At 63.3% G+C, this 19,649-nt stretch overlaps 1 protein-coding gene across 1 annotated transcript in view; it reads left to right on the top strand.

The window, feature by feature from the left end:
- Positions 1 to 19,256, top strand: part of ZFAT (zinc finger and AT-hook domain containing) — a 38,234-nt gene extending 18,978 nt beyond the window's left edge. Inside the window, exons 6-16 of the mRNA XM_084864637.1 lie at positions 513 to 1,933; positions 2,649 to 2,881; positions 7,741 to 7,828; positions 8,077 to 8,226; positions 9,262 to 9,435; positions 9,648 to 9,736; positions 11,386 to 11,524; positions 14,489 to 14,607; positions 14,893 to 15,019; positions 15,971 to 16,101; positions 16,836 to 19,256. Of these exons, the coding sequence (XP_084720763.1) occupies positions 513 to 1,933; positions 2,649 to 2,881; positions 7,741 to 7,828; positions 8,077 to 8,226; positions 9,262 to 9,435; positions 9,648 to 9,736; positions 11,386 to 11,524; positions 14,489 to 14,607; positions 14,893 to 15,019; positions 15,971 to 16,101; positions 16,836 to 17,075 (2,911 nt within the window). The 3' untranslated portion in view covers positions 17,076 to 19,256. The remainder of the gene's footprint in view (positions 1 to 512; positions 1,934 to 2,648; positions 2,882 to 7,740; positions 7,829 to 8,076; positions 8,227 to 9,261; positions 9,436 to 9,647; positions 9,737 to 11,385; positions 11,525 to 14,488; positions 14,608 to 14,892; positions 15,020 to 15,970; positions 16,102 to 16,835) is intronic.
- The last annotated feature ends 393 nt before the right edge of the window (positions 19,257 to 19,649 follow it).

Genomic DNA, 19,649 nt, shown 5'->3' with positions numbered 1-19,649 from the left:
CCTGTTGTGGGCCTGGACGCAGACCTCTCTGCTCCAGCACCTCCTCACCCACCTCACCCAGGTTAGCTGTCTGTGTGTCTCTCTCTCTCCCTCTCTCCCTCTCCCTCCCTCTCCCTCTCTCCTTCCCTTCCTCCCTCTCTCCCTCTCTCTCTCTCTCTCTCTCTCTCTCTCTCTCTCTCTCTCTCTCTCTCAATGTCTCAATCTCTCTCTCATTTTCTCCACCTGCTCCCATTGCCATCAACACACCCAGTGAGGCCCAACCGAGTGCTGATCTCCTTTTAAACCCCCCACCCCTCAGCCAACCCCTAGGAACAGCGCCCCCTCCCTCCCGTCCCCGGAAGTGCTGCTCCCTCCCCGCTCCTCCAGTCCCGCCAGTCCTGTGCTGTGTGCGCGTGTGCATGCCACACCCATCCACGCTCCGTCCCGCGTGGCTCCCCTCCGAGCCCTCGCCGTCCGCCTCAGGGGGGCCCCAGGCCCCGGCGGTCACGGTGCTGCCGTGTCTGTGTCCGCAGGCTCGGGCCCACGCAGCTCAAGATCTTCACCTGCGAGTACTGCAACAAGGTGTTCAAGTTCAAGCACTCGCTGCAGGCGCACCTGCGCATCCACACCAAGGAGAAGCCCTACGCCTGCGCGCACTGCAGCTACGCCAGCGCCATCAAGGCCAACCTCAACGTGCACCTGCGCAAGCACACGGGCGAGAAGTTCGCCTGCGACTGCTGCGCCTTCACCTGCCTGAGCAAGGGCCACCTCAAGGTGCACGTGGAGCGCGTGCACAAGAAGGTGAAGCAGCACTGCCGCTTCTGCAAGAAGAAGTACTCGGACGTCAAGAACCTCATCAAGCACGTGCGCGACGCCCACGACCCGCAGGACCCGCAGGTGCGCGCGGCGCTGGACGGGCTGCGCCTGCGGACGCGCGAGGGCAAGCGGCAGCTGCTCTACGACTGCCACGTGTGCGAGCGCAAGTTCAAGAACGAGCTGGACCGAGACCGCCACATGCTGGTGCACGGCGACCAGTGGCCCTTCGCCTGCGAGCTGTGCGGCCACGGCGCCACGCGGTACCAGGCGCTGGAGCTGCACGTGCGCAAGCACCCCTTCGTGTACGTGTGCGCCCTGTGCCGCCGCACCTTCGTCAGCTCCATCCGGCTGCGCGCCCACCTGCGGGAGGCCCACGGCGCCGCCGCCGAGGCCGAGGCGGCCGCCTTCACCAGCTCCATCAACCAGAGCTTCTGCCTGCTGGAGCCTGGCGGGGACCTCCAGCCCGAGGCGCTGGGCGGCCGGCCGCCGCTCGCCGCCGCCGCCGAGGAGGAGGGGGGCTGTGCCTTCCCGGGGGCCGGCGCCCCCCAGGAGGATGCGGAGCCCCAGCCGGGGCAGAGGGAGCCGGAGGCCCCGGCGCTGCAGGTGCCTGAGCCGCCGCCCGGGCCCTCAGTGCCCGCCCCCCAGGCCGGGGACTCGGCCCTGCCCCCCTGCGAGCTAGGAGCCGCGGGGGTCCCCTCGGACCTCCCCTCCCCAGGGGCGGTGTCGGATGAGCTGCTGTTGAAAAGCGGTCCCTCCGAGGAGGAGGCTCAGCCTGATCCCCGAAGGACCCTGCACCCCCAGCCCGGAGGCCCCGCCCAGGCTCAGGGCACAGAAGGCACCCCCCTGCTGCCCACGGCCACCCAGGACGCCCAGGGCACCCCCAGCCCCGGGTCCCACGGGCCAGAGCCCAGCGGGTGCCTCGGGTCTGACGCAGCGGAGGCCCCGGACCCCCCGGGGGTCCCCAGCGAGGAGGCCGAGGCCCTGGGCCCGCCTGACCTGGGCAGCCCCGGCCCCGAGCGCCGGGCCAACATGAACGCGTTCCTGCGCATCCTGGACGGCCTGGCCAAGAGGCGCATGGACCCCGGGCTGTGCGAGCGGATCCGCAAGGTGTACGGGGACCTGGAGTGCGAATACTGCGGTAAGAGGGGCGGGGGGCGCGGGGGGCCTCCCGCCACCCGCTCACCCACCTCGCTGGGGTCACCTGTCTCTCCCGAGAGCCCACCCTCCTCTCCAGAGCGATGGTGGCCCCCGTGGTGAGGTCCCTGCGGAGGCGGCAGGAGGCGGCCAGGTTGACGGGACAGCGAAGTGTGGGCTCAGACAGAAGCCCTGCCTGCCTCTGCCAGGGGGTTACCCAAGGAGAGCATTGTGCTGGCATGGGCCGCGGGTCACCCAGGGCTTTCCATGTGGCTGAGGTCCAGAGGAGCAGAGAGCACACGGGCATGGCTGCAGTGCTTTGCAGGGAGGCCCCCATAGAACCTTGCAGGCACAGAGCAGGCTCGGCCTCAGCTGAGAGCTGGCAGGGCAGGAGCAGGAGGTCCAGTTGTGGACAGGGGTCCCGGAGGCCCTGGCCCATCAGAGAACCTTGGAGATACGCATGTGCATCTAGTGGTTGGCACCTACTGGCCCTCCTCTCCTGGCTCTGAGCTCAGGCAAGAAGCTAGCACCATTAGTGTTCGCAGGGTCCCGCCCGTGGAAAGTGATCGCAGACAGAAACGTGGCGGAGAGTGCAGAGGGTCGCCGGGACTAGCAGGAGACAGATAAATACAGAGGTTCCTCAGGAGTAGGCATGTGGAAAAGAATCAAGCTCAGTGTAAAAGACACTTCCTTGTTCTCACGTGAACATGTTTTTTTAGGCAAACTTTTTTGGTACCAAGTGCACTTTGACATGCATGTCCGCACCCACACCCGGGAACATCTGTATTATTGCTCCCAGTGTCATTATTCCTCCATCACCAAAAACTGCCTTAAACGCCATGTCATTCAGAAACACAGTAACATCCTGCTGAAGTGCCCCACTGATGGCTGTGACTACTCGACTCCAGATAAATATAAGCTGCAGGCCCACCTTAAAGTGCACACAGAGCTGGTAAGTAGAAGCGGGGGCAGTCCGTCTCCCCTGGGTGCTCCTGGCTTGCTCACTCGCCTTCGTGCCTATGGCGGTGTCCCCGCTTGGTGCCCATCCGGTGCGTCAGTGCCCACCCTGAGCCCAGAGAGGCCTGCTCACCCCGCCGGCTCTCCGCCTCCCCGGAGCCTTCCCCGGAGAGTCTCCGTGGATGAAAAAGAAAAAAGAAAAAAGACGAGAGGGAGGAAACTTGCTTTCTGTGCAGAATGTTCAGCGGGGGAGAGTCTGCAGAGGGAGCTCTGCGGGACAGAAGTAAGGACAGGCCCCTTGGCGCTGTGTTAGGAATACTAACGGCAGGGGTGACGGAGCCCCCAGAGCTGCTGCCGGAAGTTGTGGCGGGATCCGGTCCGGTGACGCCTGCCCAGCGAGGATAAGGCGTGGGGGTCATAGCAAGAGTCCAGGAAACCGTGACGGCCACGACTGTCTGTGTTATTTGTAGGAAATCGAGACTATCAGTGAAGCAATTTTATTTTATTTTTTAACATTTTCATATGGATTGCAGAGAGGAAGGGAGAGAGAGAGAGAAACATCAATGAGGAGAGAGAATCATTGATCGGCTATCTCCTGTATTCCCACTGGGGATGGAGACATCACCCAGGAATGTGCCTGACCAGGAATCGAACCGTGACCTCCTGGTTCATAGGTCCACGCTCAATCACTGAGCAAAACCGGCCAGGCAAGCTATTTTATTTTTAAAAAAGCGATGTGTTTATTCCAGGTGCGGTTCATACTCACGGCGGTAGATTGTTTACTTCTGTGGTGGGGGCTGATGTAACAGCGCAGGACATCGAGCTGGAGAGGCTGACAGCGGGGAGTGGTTTGAGACTTTGAGACGGGTGTCCGGGGCGCAGCTGCCCGGGTGGGGCTCGTTTCCATGGCAACCTTCCTGTGCTTCAGGCGGCACAAAGCGGGGCTTCGGAGGCTGGATGTCATGCCACCGTTTCCTGGCACCACAGTCCGTGACACTGGCATGTGGCCGCTAAGGCTGAAGTCAGGGTTCCCAGGTTTTGAGGGGAGGGGATAGCATGCCCTGTGGGGTTAGAAACCTGGGTCCGAGTCCTGTCTCCAGCGCTGCACCGGCTGTGTGACCTTGGGTGAGTCCCTGTCCTTCCGGAGTGGCGTGACGGCGCTGCCCCTTCCTCCGAGGTGCACGCAGACGCCGGGCGGGCGGGCTGCGTGGGGAGGGTGCCGTCCTGAGGGGTGAGTCCTCGAGTCAGCCCGGGACGCGGTTCTCACTGTGACCCTCGGCGCTGAGGCCGGGCATGCGGGAAGCCCGCCAGACCCCGCCTTCGATGCAGGACTGGCCTGTTTTCAACATCGAGTCCCACGCAGTGCGAAGTCTAAAAGGAGCCCTGCCCCCCAAGGACCTGTACCCCGTCTGTTCCTGCTGTGGGGGGGCTCCTGGGTGCTCGGCTTCCTTCCCGGGGGACTCGGCTATTTCTCAGCTCAGGGTCCACCGGAGGAAGGAAGGTGTGCACCCCTTCACGCGGTTCCCTCCTGGCACCCGCCCTCCCGTTAGCAGGGGGCCGGTGTGACGGGTAGGGCTGCCTTGGAGTCAGGAGGTGGGGAGGCCTGCTCAGGGTCATGGTCGGAGACAAGGCTGGGCCCCTGTGCACACAGGAGGAAGGGGAGTTTGAGGAGGTCTCTGTTTGTACGGGAGAGGAGCGTTGGGGTCTGGCAGACTGGAGTCAGACCCCGAGTCCACGTCTGGGTCTAGGGCTACAGTGCAGCCTCCTGGAGCCTCACTTTTCTCATCTGTGAAATGGACACAACACCTCTGTCCTGTTCTCAGGGCGGTGAGGGTGAAGCTAGGGAATGTGTAGAGTAGCCAGGTCAGCGTGTGTTCCAGCCTGGGGCCCGGTCCCTCCCCGGTCCAGTACGGGGGCGCTGGCTGAGTTCGGTGGAGCTCTGCCGCTCGACCTTACACAGGGGAGGGGACAGAACAGAACAGAAATTCTCAGCATTACCGCCCCCACCGAGGTACGTGTTATTTCTGAGACCTTTGTTTCCGTACATGTACATGTCCGTAGTGTACATGTATGTGCGGGGAGGCGAAGGGACATGTGAGTCCCTGACCTGTAAGTGCGCTCATTTGGCTATAAGGGCGAACGCATGTAAAAAACCTCACCAGGGATGAGTGCCTGCCGGGCGCCGAGGAAGGAAGGGGCTGCCCAGTGCCCCTCTGGGCGTAGTGCCCGTCCCCGGGCCTCCTTTCTCTAAGCGGAGGAGAAGCTTCCGGAGCCTGAGTGGCGGGACACACTGTTCCTTTCCCTGCTGCGGGCTGAGCCTTTCTTACCGGGTCACAGGCCGGTTTGTCTGTGTCGCCCGCGGGCGTGTGCCCACAGAACCAGGGCCCCAGAGTGTCCCCTGCACAGAGCAGCTTCCTGGCAGCCGCCCGGGCCTGGACCCCAGGGGGCGGCCTGGCAAAGCAGAGCCGCTTCCGGCGAGGGGAGAGCCTGGAGCTGAAGGGAGACCCACACGGAGCCCGATTCCAGCCCCTTCCTCACGGCTCAGTCCGAGCGCCGCTGTCCCTGTGGTGTGTCCGCGGTGATGGCCGGGCCCAGGCGGTGCTCTCCCTGCGGTGGCTCCGCGTCTCCCGCCTTTGTCCTCGCGGTGAAGCTGGGCACAGAGCGCCCCCCCGGGAGGGCTGAGCCCCCCCGAGGGCGATGGTGCCATAGCCACAGCCTCTAATCCCCGAGACAGTATTCCGAGGGCGGCTCCCACTTAGGTTTGTGAGTGAGTTTCCAGTAGCTTATAGGTGCTTAGGCCAGCTGATCCAGCCCAAGGCACTGGGTGTAGACAAGGTGAGGGGTGGGGGGTGCTCAGAGTGAGAACGGGGCTCTGAGCACCGGCCGGGGGCTGCACCATGGGCCGTGGCCGTGGCCGTGGCCTCCGGTTTCCGCAGCCCTCCTGTGAGAGCCTTGTGCTGCTCTGAAGGTCATTTCCCGGGACCACAGCTCTGGGCCCGGGCTCTGTCCCCATCACAGGTGCCTCCGCCAGGAGCGCCTTCACCGCCATGCTTTTAAGTTTGCTTCGTCCGCCCGTTTTCATCTCCGCGCAGAGCGGATGGAGGTTTTGAAAAAGACATCAATGCGTCTGAGAGAGCACCCTTCCGCCCGTGTCCTTCCGCCAGGCTTCAATGGCACCGGGGAGGGAGGGGCCTGATAAGCTCCGAGATAAATTGCTTCCGGACGATCAGAGATTAAAAGGAAAAAAATCAAACAGCAGGGACTCGGGGGAGATCCCCGCCGACTCCTTCAAGCTCCTGAGCGCCTCCGACAGCTCAGGACGTGGGCAGGACAGGTCTCCTCTGGGCGGGCGCGTCCTTCAGATGTCACGGTGACATTGTGTGCGATGCGGAGGCCGAGGTGACCTGGGGGGGGACAGTGACAGGAGTACGCGGAGAAGCCGTGAGCCGCGATGCCGTCGGGGCGAAGGCCTGGCCGCTGGCTGGGCCTCGCTCGCGCTGGCTGCCTGCACCCTGGGCGTCCGGCCTGGCGGGCGGTGCTGGAACCCGGAGGTGTGAAATGCACCCACACCAGTCAGTTGTTCAGAGGGACTTTGCTTTTTTATGTTTTATTTTTATTTTTGTTAATCCTCACCGAGGATACTTTTCCATTGATTTTTTTTTTTAGAGAGAACGGAAGAGAGGGGGAGAAACAGACGTCCATGTGACAGAGACACATCAGTTGTTTGCCTTCTGCACGCACCCCAGCCAGGGCCGCTGGGAAACCTGCAGACAAGGCTCGTGCCCTTGACTGGAATATAACCCGGGACCGACCCTTCAGTTCGCAGGCCCATGCCGTGGCCACTGAGCCAAACTGGCCAAGGCTGTTTTTGTCTTTAAATATAAGTGTACTCTGGGGAGCACCAGCCTCCTGGGATGTCCTGTGAGGCCACCAGGCAGTCTGGAGGTGCCCTCAGCTCACTCAGACCCCAGGGGGTCCCCAGGGCCCCAGGGTCTGTGCTCTGAGGCTGAGCTGTGGGAATACAGCCACGGCCCCCGCAGCAGCGATGGCTCATTCCTCCAGCACTCACTGTGCTGAGCACTGTGTGTGCCTTTTGGACACACTTTACTTTGGAGCGGTTTTAGGATCAAAATGAGCAGAACGCACACACTCCCCGTGTGCCCCTCCCCCACGCGCCCTGCCCACCCGGGACGGGCCCCACGGGTCCGCAGTGTGAGTTCATGTCCCGTTGGGTTGGTGCACTCACGTTCTGTTCAGGTTTGCGTCTGTGATCAGGGGCGATACCGGCCTGTGGTTTTCTCTTCTCGTATCGCCTTTGGTTTGGCGTTAGGGCTGGCGGTGAGGCAGTGGCCGCGCCCGGGGAGGGCCTCACCGCAGCCCTGGCGGGAGGAGCCCAGCTGGGCATCGGCACCCTCGGGTCCGACTTGGGCTCTTCCTGGCAGCCCTCGGCCTCAGTCTCGTCGTCTGTCCCGTGGGCACAACAATGGCCGTCCACGGAGAGCCTCCTGCCCTCTGTCCCCCGGCCCCCGTGCACGCCGGGCCCCGAGCGCTGGGGACTGGCCCGTGTGAACCTCGAGGCCGCGCCCTGCCCTGCAGCCTGGCCACCTCCCACCGAGCCGTCCCTGCCCTGCCACGGGGTGGCCGCGCTCCCCTGCCCCGTGGAGCCAGCCAGCCGTGTGGGCACATGTGAGTTGGTGCGGGCCGTGCGGGGCAGGTACGGGCCGCACACGCGTGCCCAGACGGGCTACTACTGCATACCCGGCTCCTGCGTGGCGGCGGCGGCGGTGGGCAGTGACCTCTCCTCCGCGCCCGGTGACACCAGGCGGCCATTGACTGCGCGCTCTCTCCGTTCAGGACAAAAGGAGCTACTCGTGCCCCGTGTGCGAGAAGTCGTTCTCGGAAGACCGGCTGATAAAGTCGCACATCAAGACGAACCACCCGGGTAAGGCCATGCGCGTGGAGTGGGAGAGCCTCCTGGGGGCTGCCCCGTGGGCCCGGCAGCCCTGTGGGCCGGCTACCCCTTGGCCCGGCTGCCCCTGGGCCCGGCTTCCCCCTGGGCCCGGCTGCCCCTGGGCCCGGCTGCCCCTGGGCCCGGCTGCCCCTGGGCCCGGTTGCCCCTGGGCCCGGCTTCCCCCTGGGCCCGGCTGCCCCTGGGCCCGGCTGCCGCAGTGACGCCCGCCTTCCTCGCAGAGGTCTCCATGAGCACCATCTCCGAGGTGCTGGGCCGGCGGGTGCAGCTGAAGGGGCTGATCGGGAAGCGGGCCATGAAGTGCCCGTACTGCGACTTCTACTTCATGAAGAACGGCTCCGACCTGCAGCGCCACATCTGGGCCCACGAGGGTGAGTGTCCGCCGAGCCGCTGGGCGGGGGCACGCCTCCATCAGGAGCTAGTCCAGAGGCGGCCCTGCCTTCGGGTCTCTGCCGGGAAACTCCTCTCGCACACGGAGAAGCGTGTCCCTCCGTCCCTCCGACGGGGGCTCAGCTGTGTATGTAGTTGCAGTTGTGGTGGTGAGCGGTGAGCAGCTCTTCATAAAGACATCCCCAGGAGGCCCCGCACCAGGCAGCCAGGCCCCTCAGTCACAGCAGTACTGCCGCTGCCCACAAGGGTGCGCCGTGCTGGCACTGCTGAGCAGTGGTGGTGGTCTGACCCCAGAGCCCTCTATTCCCACCCACCGGGAGGATCGGACGGTGGACGAGTTGGGTGCAGATGAAGCCCTAGGAGGAGGGATGGAGATGTCAGAGAGGAAGGGAGAGGGGGAGAGAGCGAAGCATCAGTGATGAGAGAGAATCATCATCCGCTGCCTCCTGCACACACCACAGGGGCTGGAGCCCACACCTGGACATGTGCCTTGACCGGGAATTAAACCGTGACCTCCTGGTTCACAGGTCAATGTTCAACCCCTGCACCACGCCGGCCGGGCCCCCTAGGTTTTTACGAAGGCCCTTGGTTGGTTACTTTTGTTCAGTTTAAGGCATTGGAGTGGATTTGATGAGCATCTGGTGGGTGAGCTGCCCAGGGCTGTGGGGAGAGGTGTGGACAGCGCCCCGCAGAGGCCTGAGCCGCACAGCGGGCTGAGCCCCCGGGGCGTGGGCACAGGCAGGGAAGCGGGGTGTGCTTGAGGAGGAGGGATAAGGGAGGGGGTGCCGAGGGGCCTGGGAGGCTCCGGAGGAGAGGGCGGCCCAGTCGGGGCGCAGCCGGGAGGAGTGGGCGTGGAACGTGTGCAGCGAGTGTAGGGCAAGCACTGCGCTGCTTTGGTCAGGATGGGGGTGGGCGCGCGCGCGCACACACACACACACACACACGCACACGCACACGCACATGCACGCACACACATGTACACGCGTGGGCACAGATGTCCGGCCTCTGCTCGGCAGGCGTGAAACCCTTCAAGTGCTCGCTGTGTGAGTACGCGACGCGCAGCAAGAGCAACCTCAAGGCTCACATGAACCGGCACAGCACGGAGAAGACCCACCTCTGCGACATGTGCGGCAAGAAGTTCAAGTCCAAGGGCACGCTGAAGAGCCACAAGCTCCTGCACACCGCGGACGGTGAGTCCCTGCCGCCCTCCCGCGGGGCGTGCGGCTGCGCCCGCGTCCGGCAGGAGCGGCCGGTGTCCGGGCAGGTGCGGATGTTTCCTCCTGAGAGGCGGCGGCCTGGGTCCCCGCCGGCTCCCCCGAGAGCCTGCCCTCCCATGACGGGCATCCTCCCGTGCCCGGGGCCCCGGGCCTGGCGCTGCCGCTCACCCGCCCCCCCTCCCCAGGGAAGCAGTTCAAGTGCACGGTGTGTGACTACACGGCGGCCCAGAAGCCCCAGCTGCTGCGGCACATGGAGCAGCACGCCTCCTTCAAGGTACGCGCCCGGCAGGCAGGCGGATGCACGGCCTTCCCTCTCGAAGGGGAACCAGGCGGACCTTCGGGGAGACACGGGGACGTGGCATTTCGGTGCGATGTGTGTTTCCCGCCCGCCGATCCTCAGTGAGCAAGGCGTTGCTGTTGTCAGGTTACAGCGTGCTCAGTTCTAGCATCTTCACAAACCCCTGGGGGGGGGGGGGGGGTTGCTGGCGTTCTGCCCGGTCTGTGTCCGACGGGGCTGGTCTCCCGGCCGCAGAGGGAGGGCCCGGGGCCTCTGAGCACCCAGCCCGCAGTGGCTGGCTGGTTACCCAACCAGGCGAACCCTGAGCACTTGCCACTGCGGGTGAGCTCAGCAGCCAGAGCGTGTCCCAGGGTCAGCGGTGTCCCTGGGCCCGGGGGAGGGGGGGGGGCGGGGGCAGGACAGGGCTGGTGTGTGTCTGCTTTCAGCTCTCAGCTGGGAAGGAGAGGAGGGTTTGAGGGCACAGTCCCCTCTCCCCCGAAGCTGTGTAGTTCGAGGAGAAGGAAGGGGCTGGCAGGGCCGGCAGGTTATTAAATGGTTAGAGCTGAGACGTCTCTGCTGAAACCCTTATCCGCCCTCTGCTTCCTTGTGTGCGAGATGCTTTAAAGCACTTCTGGGGGGGAAAAAGAAAAAGAAAATTGGATCGACTTATGTTAAATTAAAACCCTGCCTGTCTAATAACTCGCGCTGCCGCCTCGGGAAATACTGCATTTTTGACAGCGCCAGTGATTACACAAAATCAATGCTGGGAGGAGGCGGGAGAGCCGCTGAGCCCCGGGCGAGCAGTGGTTAGCGCAGATGGACTCGCTGCCACTGGCGGTGATGGAGCGGCCTCCGTGCCCGCACTCTGAGCCTGTGGTGCCCGTGGCCTCACGGCACCGGCTCTCCTGGCTGCGGCCTTAGTCTCTGCCTTACTTTACAGCAGAGGCGGCTCTGTGCTTGCTGAAGGACGGGAAAGCAGGGGTGGCCCAGTGGTTGAGCTCCTCATCCTGAGGGTTCCCCTGGGCCTGGCTCCCCTGACCGTCCTCCTGTCCCCACCTTCCCCTGACCGTCCTCCTGTCCCCACCTGCCCCTGACCGTCCTCCTGTCCCCACCTGCCCCTGACCGTCCTCCTGTCCCCACCTGCCCCTGACCGTCCTCCTGTCCCCACCTTCCCCTGACCGTCCTCCTGTCCCCACCTGCCCCTGACCGTCCTCCTGTCCCCACCTGCCCCTGACCGTCCTCCTGTCCCCACCTGCCCCTGACCGTCCTCCTGTCCCCACCTGCCCCTAACCATCCTCCCGTCCCCACCTGCCCCTGACCGTCCTCCTGTCCCCACCTGCCCCTGACCGTCCTCCCGTCCCCACCTGCCCCTGACCGTCCTTCTGTCCCCACCTGCCCCTGACCGTCCTTCTGTCCCCACCTTCCCCTGACCGTCCTTCTGTCCCCACCTGCCCCTGACCGTCCTTCTGTCCCCACCTGCCCCTGACCGTCCTTCTGTCCCCACCTTCCCCTGACCGTCCTTCTGTCCCCACCTTCCCCTGACCGTCCTTCTGTCCCCACCTTCCCCTGACCGTCCTTCTGTCCCCACCTTCCCCTGACCGTCCTCCTGTCCCCACCTGCCCCTGACCGTCCTCCTGTCCCCACAGCCTTTCCGCTGCGCCCACTGCCATTACTCCTGCAACATCTCGGGCTCCCTGAAGAGGCACTACAACAGGAAGCACCCCAACGAGGAGTACGCCAACGTGGGCGCCGGGGAGCTGGCCGCAGACGCGCTCGTCCGGCAAGGTAGGCGCCCGCCGGCCCGGGGCCCGCGCAGCCCCCGCCGCCACAGAGCGTTTCTGCGGAGCCGTGACCTCTGGCCGTGTAATCCTGTCCCTGAACGTGCCGTTAACTCTTCGTCGTCGCCGTGCCTCCCTCTTCCTCCTCCTCCTCCTCGTTACTGTTCGCCGGCGCTCCGCTCCTTCTGGGCCGTGTTAGAGCGACCTCGATGGAAGTGTGAAAGGCAGCCGTCATAACGTTCCCACAGCTCCCCTCCGCCCCCGCCTTCGTCTGCCCGGCCTCCGCTCTGCGTCCGGCCTGCCCTTCGCACCCCCGGGAGGTCACGGCGTCCTCTCTCCATTGCACACGGACTGGCCTCCTTCTGGTCCTCCTTGTCTCTCGAAGGCTCTCTGTGCTCAGCACCGCCATGGGCCGCTCGGACCCGTCCACGCTCCTGCGGCCGGCCGTGGGGTCCAGGCTTCTCGTGTATTACAATTGCAGAGACCGCTGCGGCAAGCACGTCTATAGGGGGCTTCTATAAGGGGCTCAAAAATGGTTACCAAGTCCTCGGAGTCTCACCCTGGAAAGGAAAAACAGTCCAGAACATTTGCCCTGAGGAGGGTGGATGGCGCCTCTCCTATGATGGAGACGTAGGGAGGTTTTGGCTGCTTTTTTCAATGATCGGTCACGTGTTCCTGCGTGGGAGGGTTTAGCACAGAAGCTGGTGTCGTACAGAGCAATGTCGTCGGGCTTGCCCGCGCTCTGTTAGTTCAGTGCCGCAGCCTGCAGTGTTCCCGCTGCTGCTCACTCCCGCAGGTCCGAAGTCCCAGCCGCGTCTCCTCGTCTCCCGGGGGAAGGCAGGTGTGCCAGCCAGTCTGTCGCAGCGGCGCTGATGGGAATCTGTTTCCTGGCCTCCGCCAGCTCTAGGGGCCCCACACTTCTTGGCTCCAGCCCCCCCTTCACCTTCAGAGCCCCCGATGGCCGGCAGCCTCCTGTCCCATGCCGGGCCCCCTCCTCCCTTCTTGGAGGCGCCCTGGGGTTACACTGGAATGCTCACCCTCTCCAGATCCTTCACCACATCCGCCCTGCAGCCTTTGCCACGGAGGACACATCCCGCCCGGAGGGCACATCCCGCCCGGAGGGCAGCAGCCCCGCAGGGATAAGGATGAAGTGCCTGGGGGCCGCCTGTCCCGCTTGTGGGAGCATCACCATTTCACCGCTGAGAGAACTCCCTCCCTGGAGGTTCAGGAAGTGGCTCTGGGTCCAGAGAGCCAGCGCACATGGCGGCCTCCACTCCCCAGCCGGCGTCCCGGAGATAGACAATTGAAAATGAAACTGAATTGTCATTGTCATCAGCCACCACAGAGGAGCATGGGTACTCAACGCCTGAAACGCCTCCAGAATAGATTCCGTTCCTAAAAGAGCAAAGGTGCCACGATCGATCTTGACAATTGCTCGTGAGATTCCGTTCTTCCGCCCGGTCCCCGGGCCTGAGGGGACGGGGTGGGGTGGGTGTGAAGCTCTCAGGTGGGCACTTCCCATCAGCCCTCCTGCCCCCGTGGCCCCTGACCTTGCTGTGCCCGGCCTGGGAGTGCCGGGAAGTAAGGTCGGAATCCATTTCTCTCAGCTCTGATGGCAGCTCAGGGCAGAGTGACGCCCTTGGTCTAGCCCCGTGGACGGCAAACTGTGGCCCAAGAGCCACATGCGGCTCTGTGGCCCCTTGACTGTGGCTCTTCCACAAAATACCACGGCCTGGGCGAGTCTATGTTGAAGAAGTGGCGTTAGAGGAAGTTTAAGTTTAAAGAATGTGGCTCTCCGAAGAAATCTCTATCGTTGTGCTGTTGATATTTGGCTCTGCTGACTAATGAGTTTGCCAACCACTGTCTAGATTACAGACTTCCACTGGTTCTTTAATTAACATCGCTGTGGCTGAGGTGGAAGCTTTAATTAATGTGGGGCATTATCATACTAATTTTAATTTAAATGTAATGTAAGGATGTTTCCCCCCTCAACTAGTTTTCTCTAAGGAATCTTTTTCGTTGCTGTCAATCCTCACCCGAGGATAGTTTTTCCATTGATTTTTAAAGAGAATGGAAGTGGGTGGGGGGGAGGGAGGAAGAGAGAGAGAGAGACAGACAGACACGTTGATTGGTTGCCTCCCACAGGTGCCCCGACCGAGGGCCAGGGTTCGAACCTGCAGCCCTGGTCTGTGCCTTTGATCGGGAATGGATCTGCTCACCGGCCTTGACTTTCATGTGAGCGCCTGCGTGCAGCCTCAGGCAGTTTGCTCTGGTTGGCTGCCTCTTTCTTAGTCTTTCTAGAACCAGCACCCGTTTCACCAAGAAGAAACAAAGGTGACGGGTCTCACACCTCGGGGAGTTTTAAACAGCGATCCTATGAAAATGTGGTTTTAATAGATGATTAATAAACGATAACAAAGCTTTATTATCCTCTGTCCGTGAGAAGTCAGGCTCATGAGGTCTCGCCTAAAAAGAGGAGAGCGCGGACCGCCGGGGTACAGCGTCTCTCGGAGCCGCCTCTCCTGGGACGCGGGGCAGAGAGCTGGCGCCTGTGGCTCTCGCTCTGCCGGTTCCGCCCGCGGGGCCTGGTGTCGAACCACCTCTGGGCACTCAGTGTCTCGGGCCATGAAAACACCGTGTTGTTTGAGGAATAGTGACACAAAAAAGAGTCTGTGCAGACACAACCGTCATAGTTGACTGCCTAGCACACACATTTCAGTGTGTCTTTAAAAAATACGTATTTTCCACCCGTGGTTGGTTGACTCGGGCTGTGGAGCCGTGGCTGTGGGTGGCGGACAGACTCGTGGGCTCTGCAGGTGCTCCTTCGTGAGTGGGGAAGACGCCCCCATTGAAAAGCCTCTGCCCTAGCAAGCGTGCCTGTGGCTCTCGCTCCAGCGCCAGCGAGCGCGGCTGGAAGGTGAGGCCCGGGAGGGAGGAGGCCCCGCTGACCGCGTGTCTGTCCCCTCGGCAGGCGGCCTGAAGTGCCCCGTGTGCAGCTTCGTGTACGGCACCCGCTGGGAGTTCAACCGGCACCTGAAGAACAAGCACGGCCTGAAGCTGGTGGAGACGGAGGGGGAGCCCAAGTGGGAGGTGAGGCTCAGCCGGAGCGGCCAGGCCCTGCTTCCAGCGGCTCCCGGGCCAGGGCGTGGGCAGGGCTGCCCACCAGAGCTGGTAAAGGCTCCCTGTTCACAAAGGGAAGTTTCTCCCTGGAACATGGGTTTTATCAGAGCAGCCGCTGCCTCAGGGGAAAGGGGGAGGGTGCAGAGAGCTCTGGTTTTGTCTTCTGACCTCCTCCCGGGACAGGGTTGAGGGTAGGGTGCAGGGGAGGGGCAGGTGGCCGTCAGGAGGTCACGCGGGTGTCCTGTGTTTGCTCAGCCAGCGACGGAGGCCGCCGAGGAGCCGGCCGCCCAGTACCTGCACATCGCGGAGGCCGAGGAGGACATGCAGGGCACGCAGGCCGCGGTGGCCGCGCTGCAGGACCTCAGATACACCTCCGAGAGCGGTAGCGTGTTACATGTGGGGGCCCGGGGGTGCGTGTCTGAAGGTGGTCAGGTCACGGACGTCGCCGTTGCCGCGGTCATGTGCTCCATCCTGCCCTTTTCCCAGTACCTGACGCCCCCGCCTCCCACTGCCCCCTGCAGGGCAGACACCGCCCTGATGGCGAGGGCAGGCAGGCAGGGTCTCAGCAGTCCCCCCCACCCCCCCCGCCCCGATGACATGGATTCTAAGCTTTTAATTTTTATTTATTTATTTTTTAGTATATTTTATTGATTTTTTACAGAGAGGAAGGGAGAGAAAGAGTTGGAAATGTCAATGAGAGAGAAACATCGACCAGCTGCCTCCTGCACACCCCCCACCGAGGATGTGCCCGCAACCAAGGTACATGCCCTTGACCGGAATCGAACCTGGGACTTTTTAGTCTGCAGACCGACGCTCTACCACTGAGCCAAACCGGCTTCGGCTAAGCTTTTAATTTTTAAAGTATATTTTTAAATTGGTTTCAGAAGGAGAAGGAGATAGAAACATCAAGGATGAGAGAGAATCATTCATTGATTGGCTGCCTCCTGCACGCCCCCTACTGGGGACCAAGCCTGCACCCCAGCACATGCCCCGACAGGGAATCGAACCGTGACCTCCTGGTTCACAGGTTGACGCTCAACCACTGAGCTCACCGGCCGGAAGGTTTTTGGAGATGATTCAGGTAGAACCCAAGCTGGAATGGGTTTGGGACGCTAAGCCCATCGCTTTGACAGTGAGACCTCCCTGGCTGTTCCGCCAGAGCCTGTGCCATATCTTTGGCGCCGAGTGCCTGGCGCTGCCCGGGCCTCTGTCCTGAGGGGCGGTCCCGGGCCACCACACTTGGGCTCCGAGCATGTGGGCGGAGCTCCGGCTGTGGGCCTTCAGGGGCCTCCGGGGCCAGCGGCCTCAGCGGCCCCCGTTTCTTTCCCGAAAGGCGACCGGCTGGACCCCACGGCGGTGAACATCCTCCAGCAGATCATCGAGCTGGGCAGCGAGGCCCACGACGCCACGGCCGTGGCCTCCGTGGTGGCCATGGCTCCGGGCACGGTGACTGTGGTGAAGCAGGTGCGGCCCTCGCCTCGCCGCGTCCCTGTCCCCTGGGCGCCCGCTCGCTTCCCGAGCGGAGCCCGGCACGCCGGGTCTGTCTCCCGCGTGTCCGTTTCTCCGTGGTCATCAGGGGCTTGTTTTCCCATCGCCCCGTGTGTAATGCCGCTCCCGGAAGCTCGCTGGCTCCTGGTGACTTCTGTCAGCGATGCATCTCGGTGCTCTCCCAGGCCTCCCCTCTGTGGATTCCTCTCCCCTCCCCCGCCCCCGGCGCCTTTCCAACCCCTCTGAGCGCAGCCCCTGCCCGCGGCCAGCCCCCTGCCCACAGGGAGCGGTCCGGTCGTGGGGCCCAGAGGCAGCGTGGAGTCTGGCGTGTCACGGGGTGGGCAGGGAGGGGAGGCCCCGTGCTGGCTGGGAAGGAGGCGCCATGACGAGGAGCTGTGGGAGCAAGCCCACCTCCCCCCTCTCCCCTGCAGTCCCTGCCATCTTCTCACCTGCCCTCTGCCCTGGCCGCCCGCCCCCCTGCCCTGCGCCCCTGGTGGGAGCGGCCCAGTCCTGCACCCGTGGCTCTCTGCGCTGTATCCTCCCCAGCAGACTGGTGTCCCCTGGGCGCCGGGGCCCCGGGCAGCTGGTGGGCCGCTGTCCATGCTGCACCTGTCCTGGGGGTGAGGGCAGCCCGTGGAGGGGGTGCTGTTGTCACGGCCGGACCCAGAGGCAGGCCCTGCGTGACGTGACCTCCGTCCTGCCTCCCGCAGGTCACGGACGAGGAGCCCAGCGCCAACCACACGGTCATGATCCAGGAGACGCTGCAGCAGGCGTCTGTGGAGCTGGCCGAGCAGCACCACCTGGTGGTGTCCGCGGACGACGTGGAGGGCATCGAGACGGTGACGGTGTACACGCAGGGCGGGGAGCCCTCCGAGTTCATCGTGTACGTGCAGGAGGCCATGCCGCCCGCCGAGGAGCCGGCCGGGGGGCCGCCGGCCCCGGAGCTCTGAGCTCGCACGCGCGGCCCGGGGCCCGGTGCCAGGCTGTGCGGGCGCCGGGGGGCCGGGCGGGGCGGCTGCCGCCGGTGCTGTCCTGGCTGCTCTACTCTGCTCTGCTCTGTGCTCCTCCCACCCGCCGGCCGCCACGGGCTCTCCTGGCCCTGCAGGGTGACGGGCATCCTCAGCAATAGGGGACCCCCGTCCCCAGCACAACCCCTGCCCCTGCCCCCCGAATGATCTGCTTCTGGGAAGGTTTCTGCACCCGTTCTTCAGACATGGCTCACACCGCATCGGCCTTTCCTTTCACATACACTCTCCCCCTTCCCATCATTCTCTTCCTGAATCCCAGCCCCCACTCCTGACCCCACTGAGGTGCCGAATCTGCACTCGGGACTGCGTGCAGCCCGCTGAGAGGCGGCACCACGGAGCCAGGCCCCACGGAAAGGGAGGGGAGGCTTATCCCCAAGTCCACCCCCCCCCCCCCCCCGCATCACAGTCCCCCCTCCCCCACATCCAGGCGCTTATCATGGGAGTGACCACAATTCCATGACTCTGCCCCCGCCATTCCGGGCGGGGTCTCAGCTTATAGTCTTGGCATTCTTTGGCTTTTTTTAAAAAAGAAATGCACTTTTAACTCTTCACCTCCTATTCTAAGGAGGCAGGTGGATGGAATAAAACCAGTCTCTGCCTGAGGACTTAGGCTGGATGGTTTGCGTCTCCGCTCCTGGATACAGACCTCGGGTTTGGTGCCCACCTCGCCCCCTTCGGTCCGCAGCCCAGGCCCCTGAGGGCAGCCCTGGTGCTCTCTCCTGAAGCATTTAGATTCGCTCTGAGGCCCAGTGTTGGGGGCTGGCGACCTCACCCGGCGTCTGTGCCAGCATTTGGCTTGCCGCCGGCCCAGACGTGGCAGCACCTTCCCCTCTGTCCACTTGGTGCCCACAATCAGGCCTTGCGGACACACCAGGTATGACAGGTTCCAGGCCAGGCGCTTGAGGGTAAGGCCTGCACCTCTCTGAGCCCCTGGCCTGTGCCCAGCACTGGTGACATCGAGGCGAGTCCTGCACCTGCCCAGCCTGGGCCGCCTGACGTCACCCACCACCCAGCTCCCCAAGGTCAAGGTCCGTTCCCTCTAAGGACCCTGTAAGGCCATCCCATGCAGGTGTATCAGCAGATAGGTAGATGCAGTGGTCGTTGGTGTGGTTGAGGAGGGTGGAGTCCACAGCCCCATGCTCTTGGCCTTCACTGTTGCCATCCGCTCGCCCTCCCCAGCAGAGCCTGGAGGCTGCTCTAATAGGAGGAGGAAAGCAGCAGCCTGTCCTAAGTCAGGGAGGGAAGAGGGCGTCAGAGGAAGAAGGGGCACTTCCCTTTCGGGATGAGCTGAGAGCTTCCTGGAGGAGGCGGCCTGTGATCAGGGTTTGCGGACTAGATAGGCGTTGCATTTGCAAGGACGGGGGTCGGGGAAGGGGAAGGGGAAGGGAATTCCAGAGAAAGGGATGTGGAGCTGGCCTCTGGGGGCGGGGCAGTATGAGCACAGGCACCGAGCCATCGGCATCCCCTTGGCTGGTGGGTAGCTCTAAGGGGAGAGGGACAAACATCAGCCAGAGACAGAACCGAGAACAAGCTGAGAGGTGATGGGTACTGATGTACTCAGTAAGCCTGGGGCGTCGGCCACTTACTAGACCCAGGGTGTGAAGGGCAGAGCAGTCCTCCAGAAGAGTGATCTTGTCCATGCATCGGTGGGCTGTCACATAGTAGGAACACAGTATTTCCCTTCCTGTTGTCCCCGGTGAGTTCCTAGGGGAGCCCCGTGACAAATGGCGCCCAGCCAGGAGTGTGTTATTTGCTCGCCTGTGAGCAGAGCGAGGCTCACACCCAGTGCTGCCTCACCGAGCACCTGCACTGGGCTCCACTGTCCTCCCGCTCCGGTCCTGCCACAGCGCCTCCTCTGTGCTCACTCCGCGCTGCAGCAGAGACACTGACCGCCCCCAGCAGCCAGGCACCGGGGCTGCGAACTGGGAACACAGCTTACCGAGGACACAGTCTGGGCCTCAGAACCCCGCCGCAGTGCGGGCGGAGGATGGAGAGTGATGGGAAGCTGTGAGGGTGTCGGCAGGGGCCGGGCAGGCTCACTAGCGTGTCTCAGGGTGGGTACCACACCCTCGGGTCCGGGCAGAGAAGGGCCAGCATCAGAGAGGCTTGGACTAGCATGACCTGCCCAGGAAACGGCAAGTGTTGACCTCAAGAAGGAGTGCGCCTGTCCAAAGCACTCTCTAGGGCAGTGGTCGGCAAACTCATTAGTCAACAGAGCCAAATACCAACAGCACGATTGAAATTTCTTTTGAGAGCAGAAAATCGACTTCTGTGCATGGGCCACGAAGTTTCAGTCACACTCTATGTGTGCCCACACGCGGTATTTTGTGGAAGAGCCACACTCAAGGGGCCAAAGAGCCGTAGTTTGCCGCCCAAGTTCATAGTCAGAGGTGGACAGCCCTCATTCACAGAGGCCGTTGTCTGCACAGCACCCCTGCCCACTGAGCCTGAACCTTATAAAGGAGGCCCTGGCATATCTGACCAATAGGCTGAGAC

The sequence above is a fragment of the Pipistrellus hanaki genome, assembly GCF_964339955.1.
Source record: "Pipistrellus hanaki genome assembly, chromosome: 17".
Taxonomy (NCBI): domain Eukaryota; kingdom Metazoa; phylum Chordata; class Mammalia; order Chiroptera; family Vespertilionidae; genus Pipistrellus; species Pipistrellus hanaki.
The sequence above is the reverse complement of the archived record's forward strand: the minus strand, read 5'-3'. Positions and strand labels throughout refer to the sequence as shown.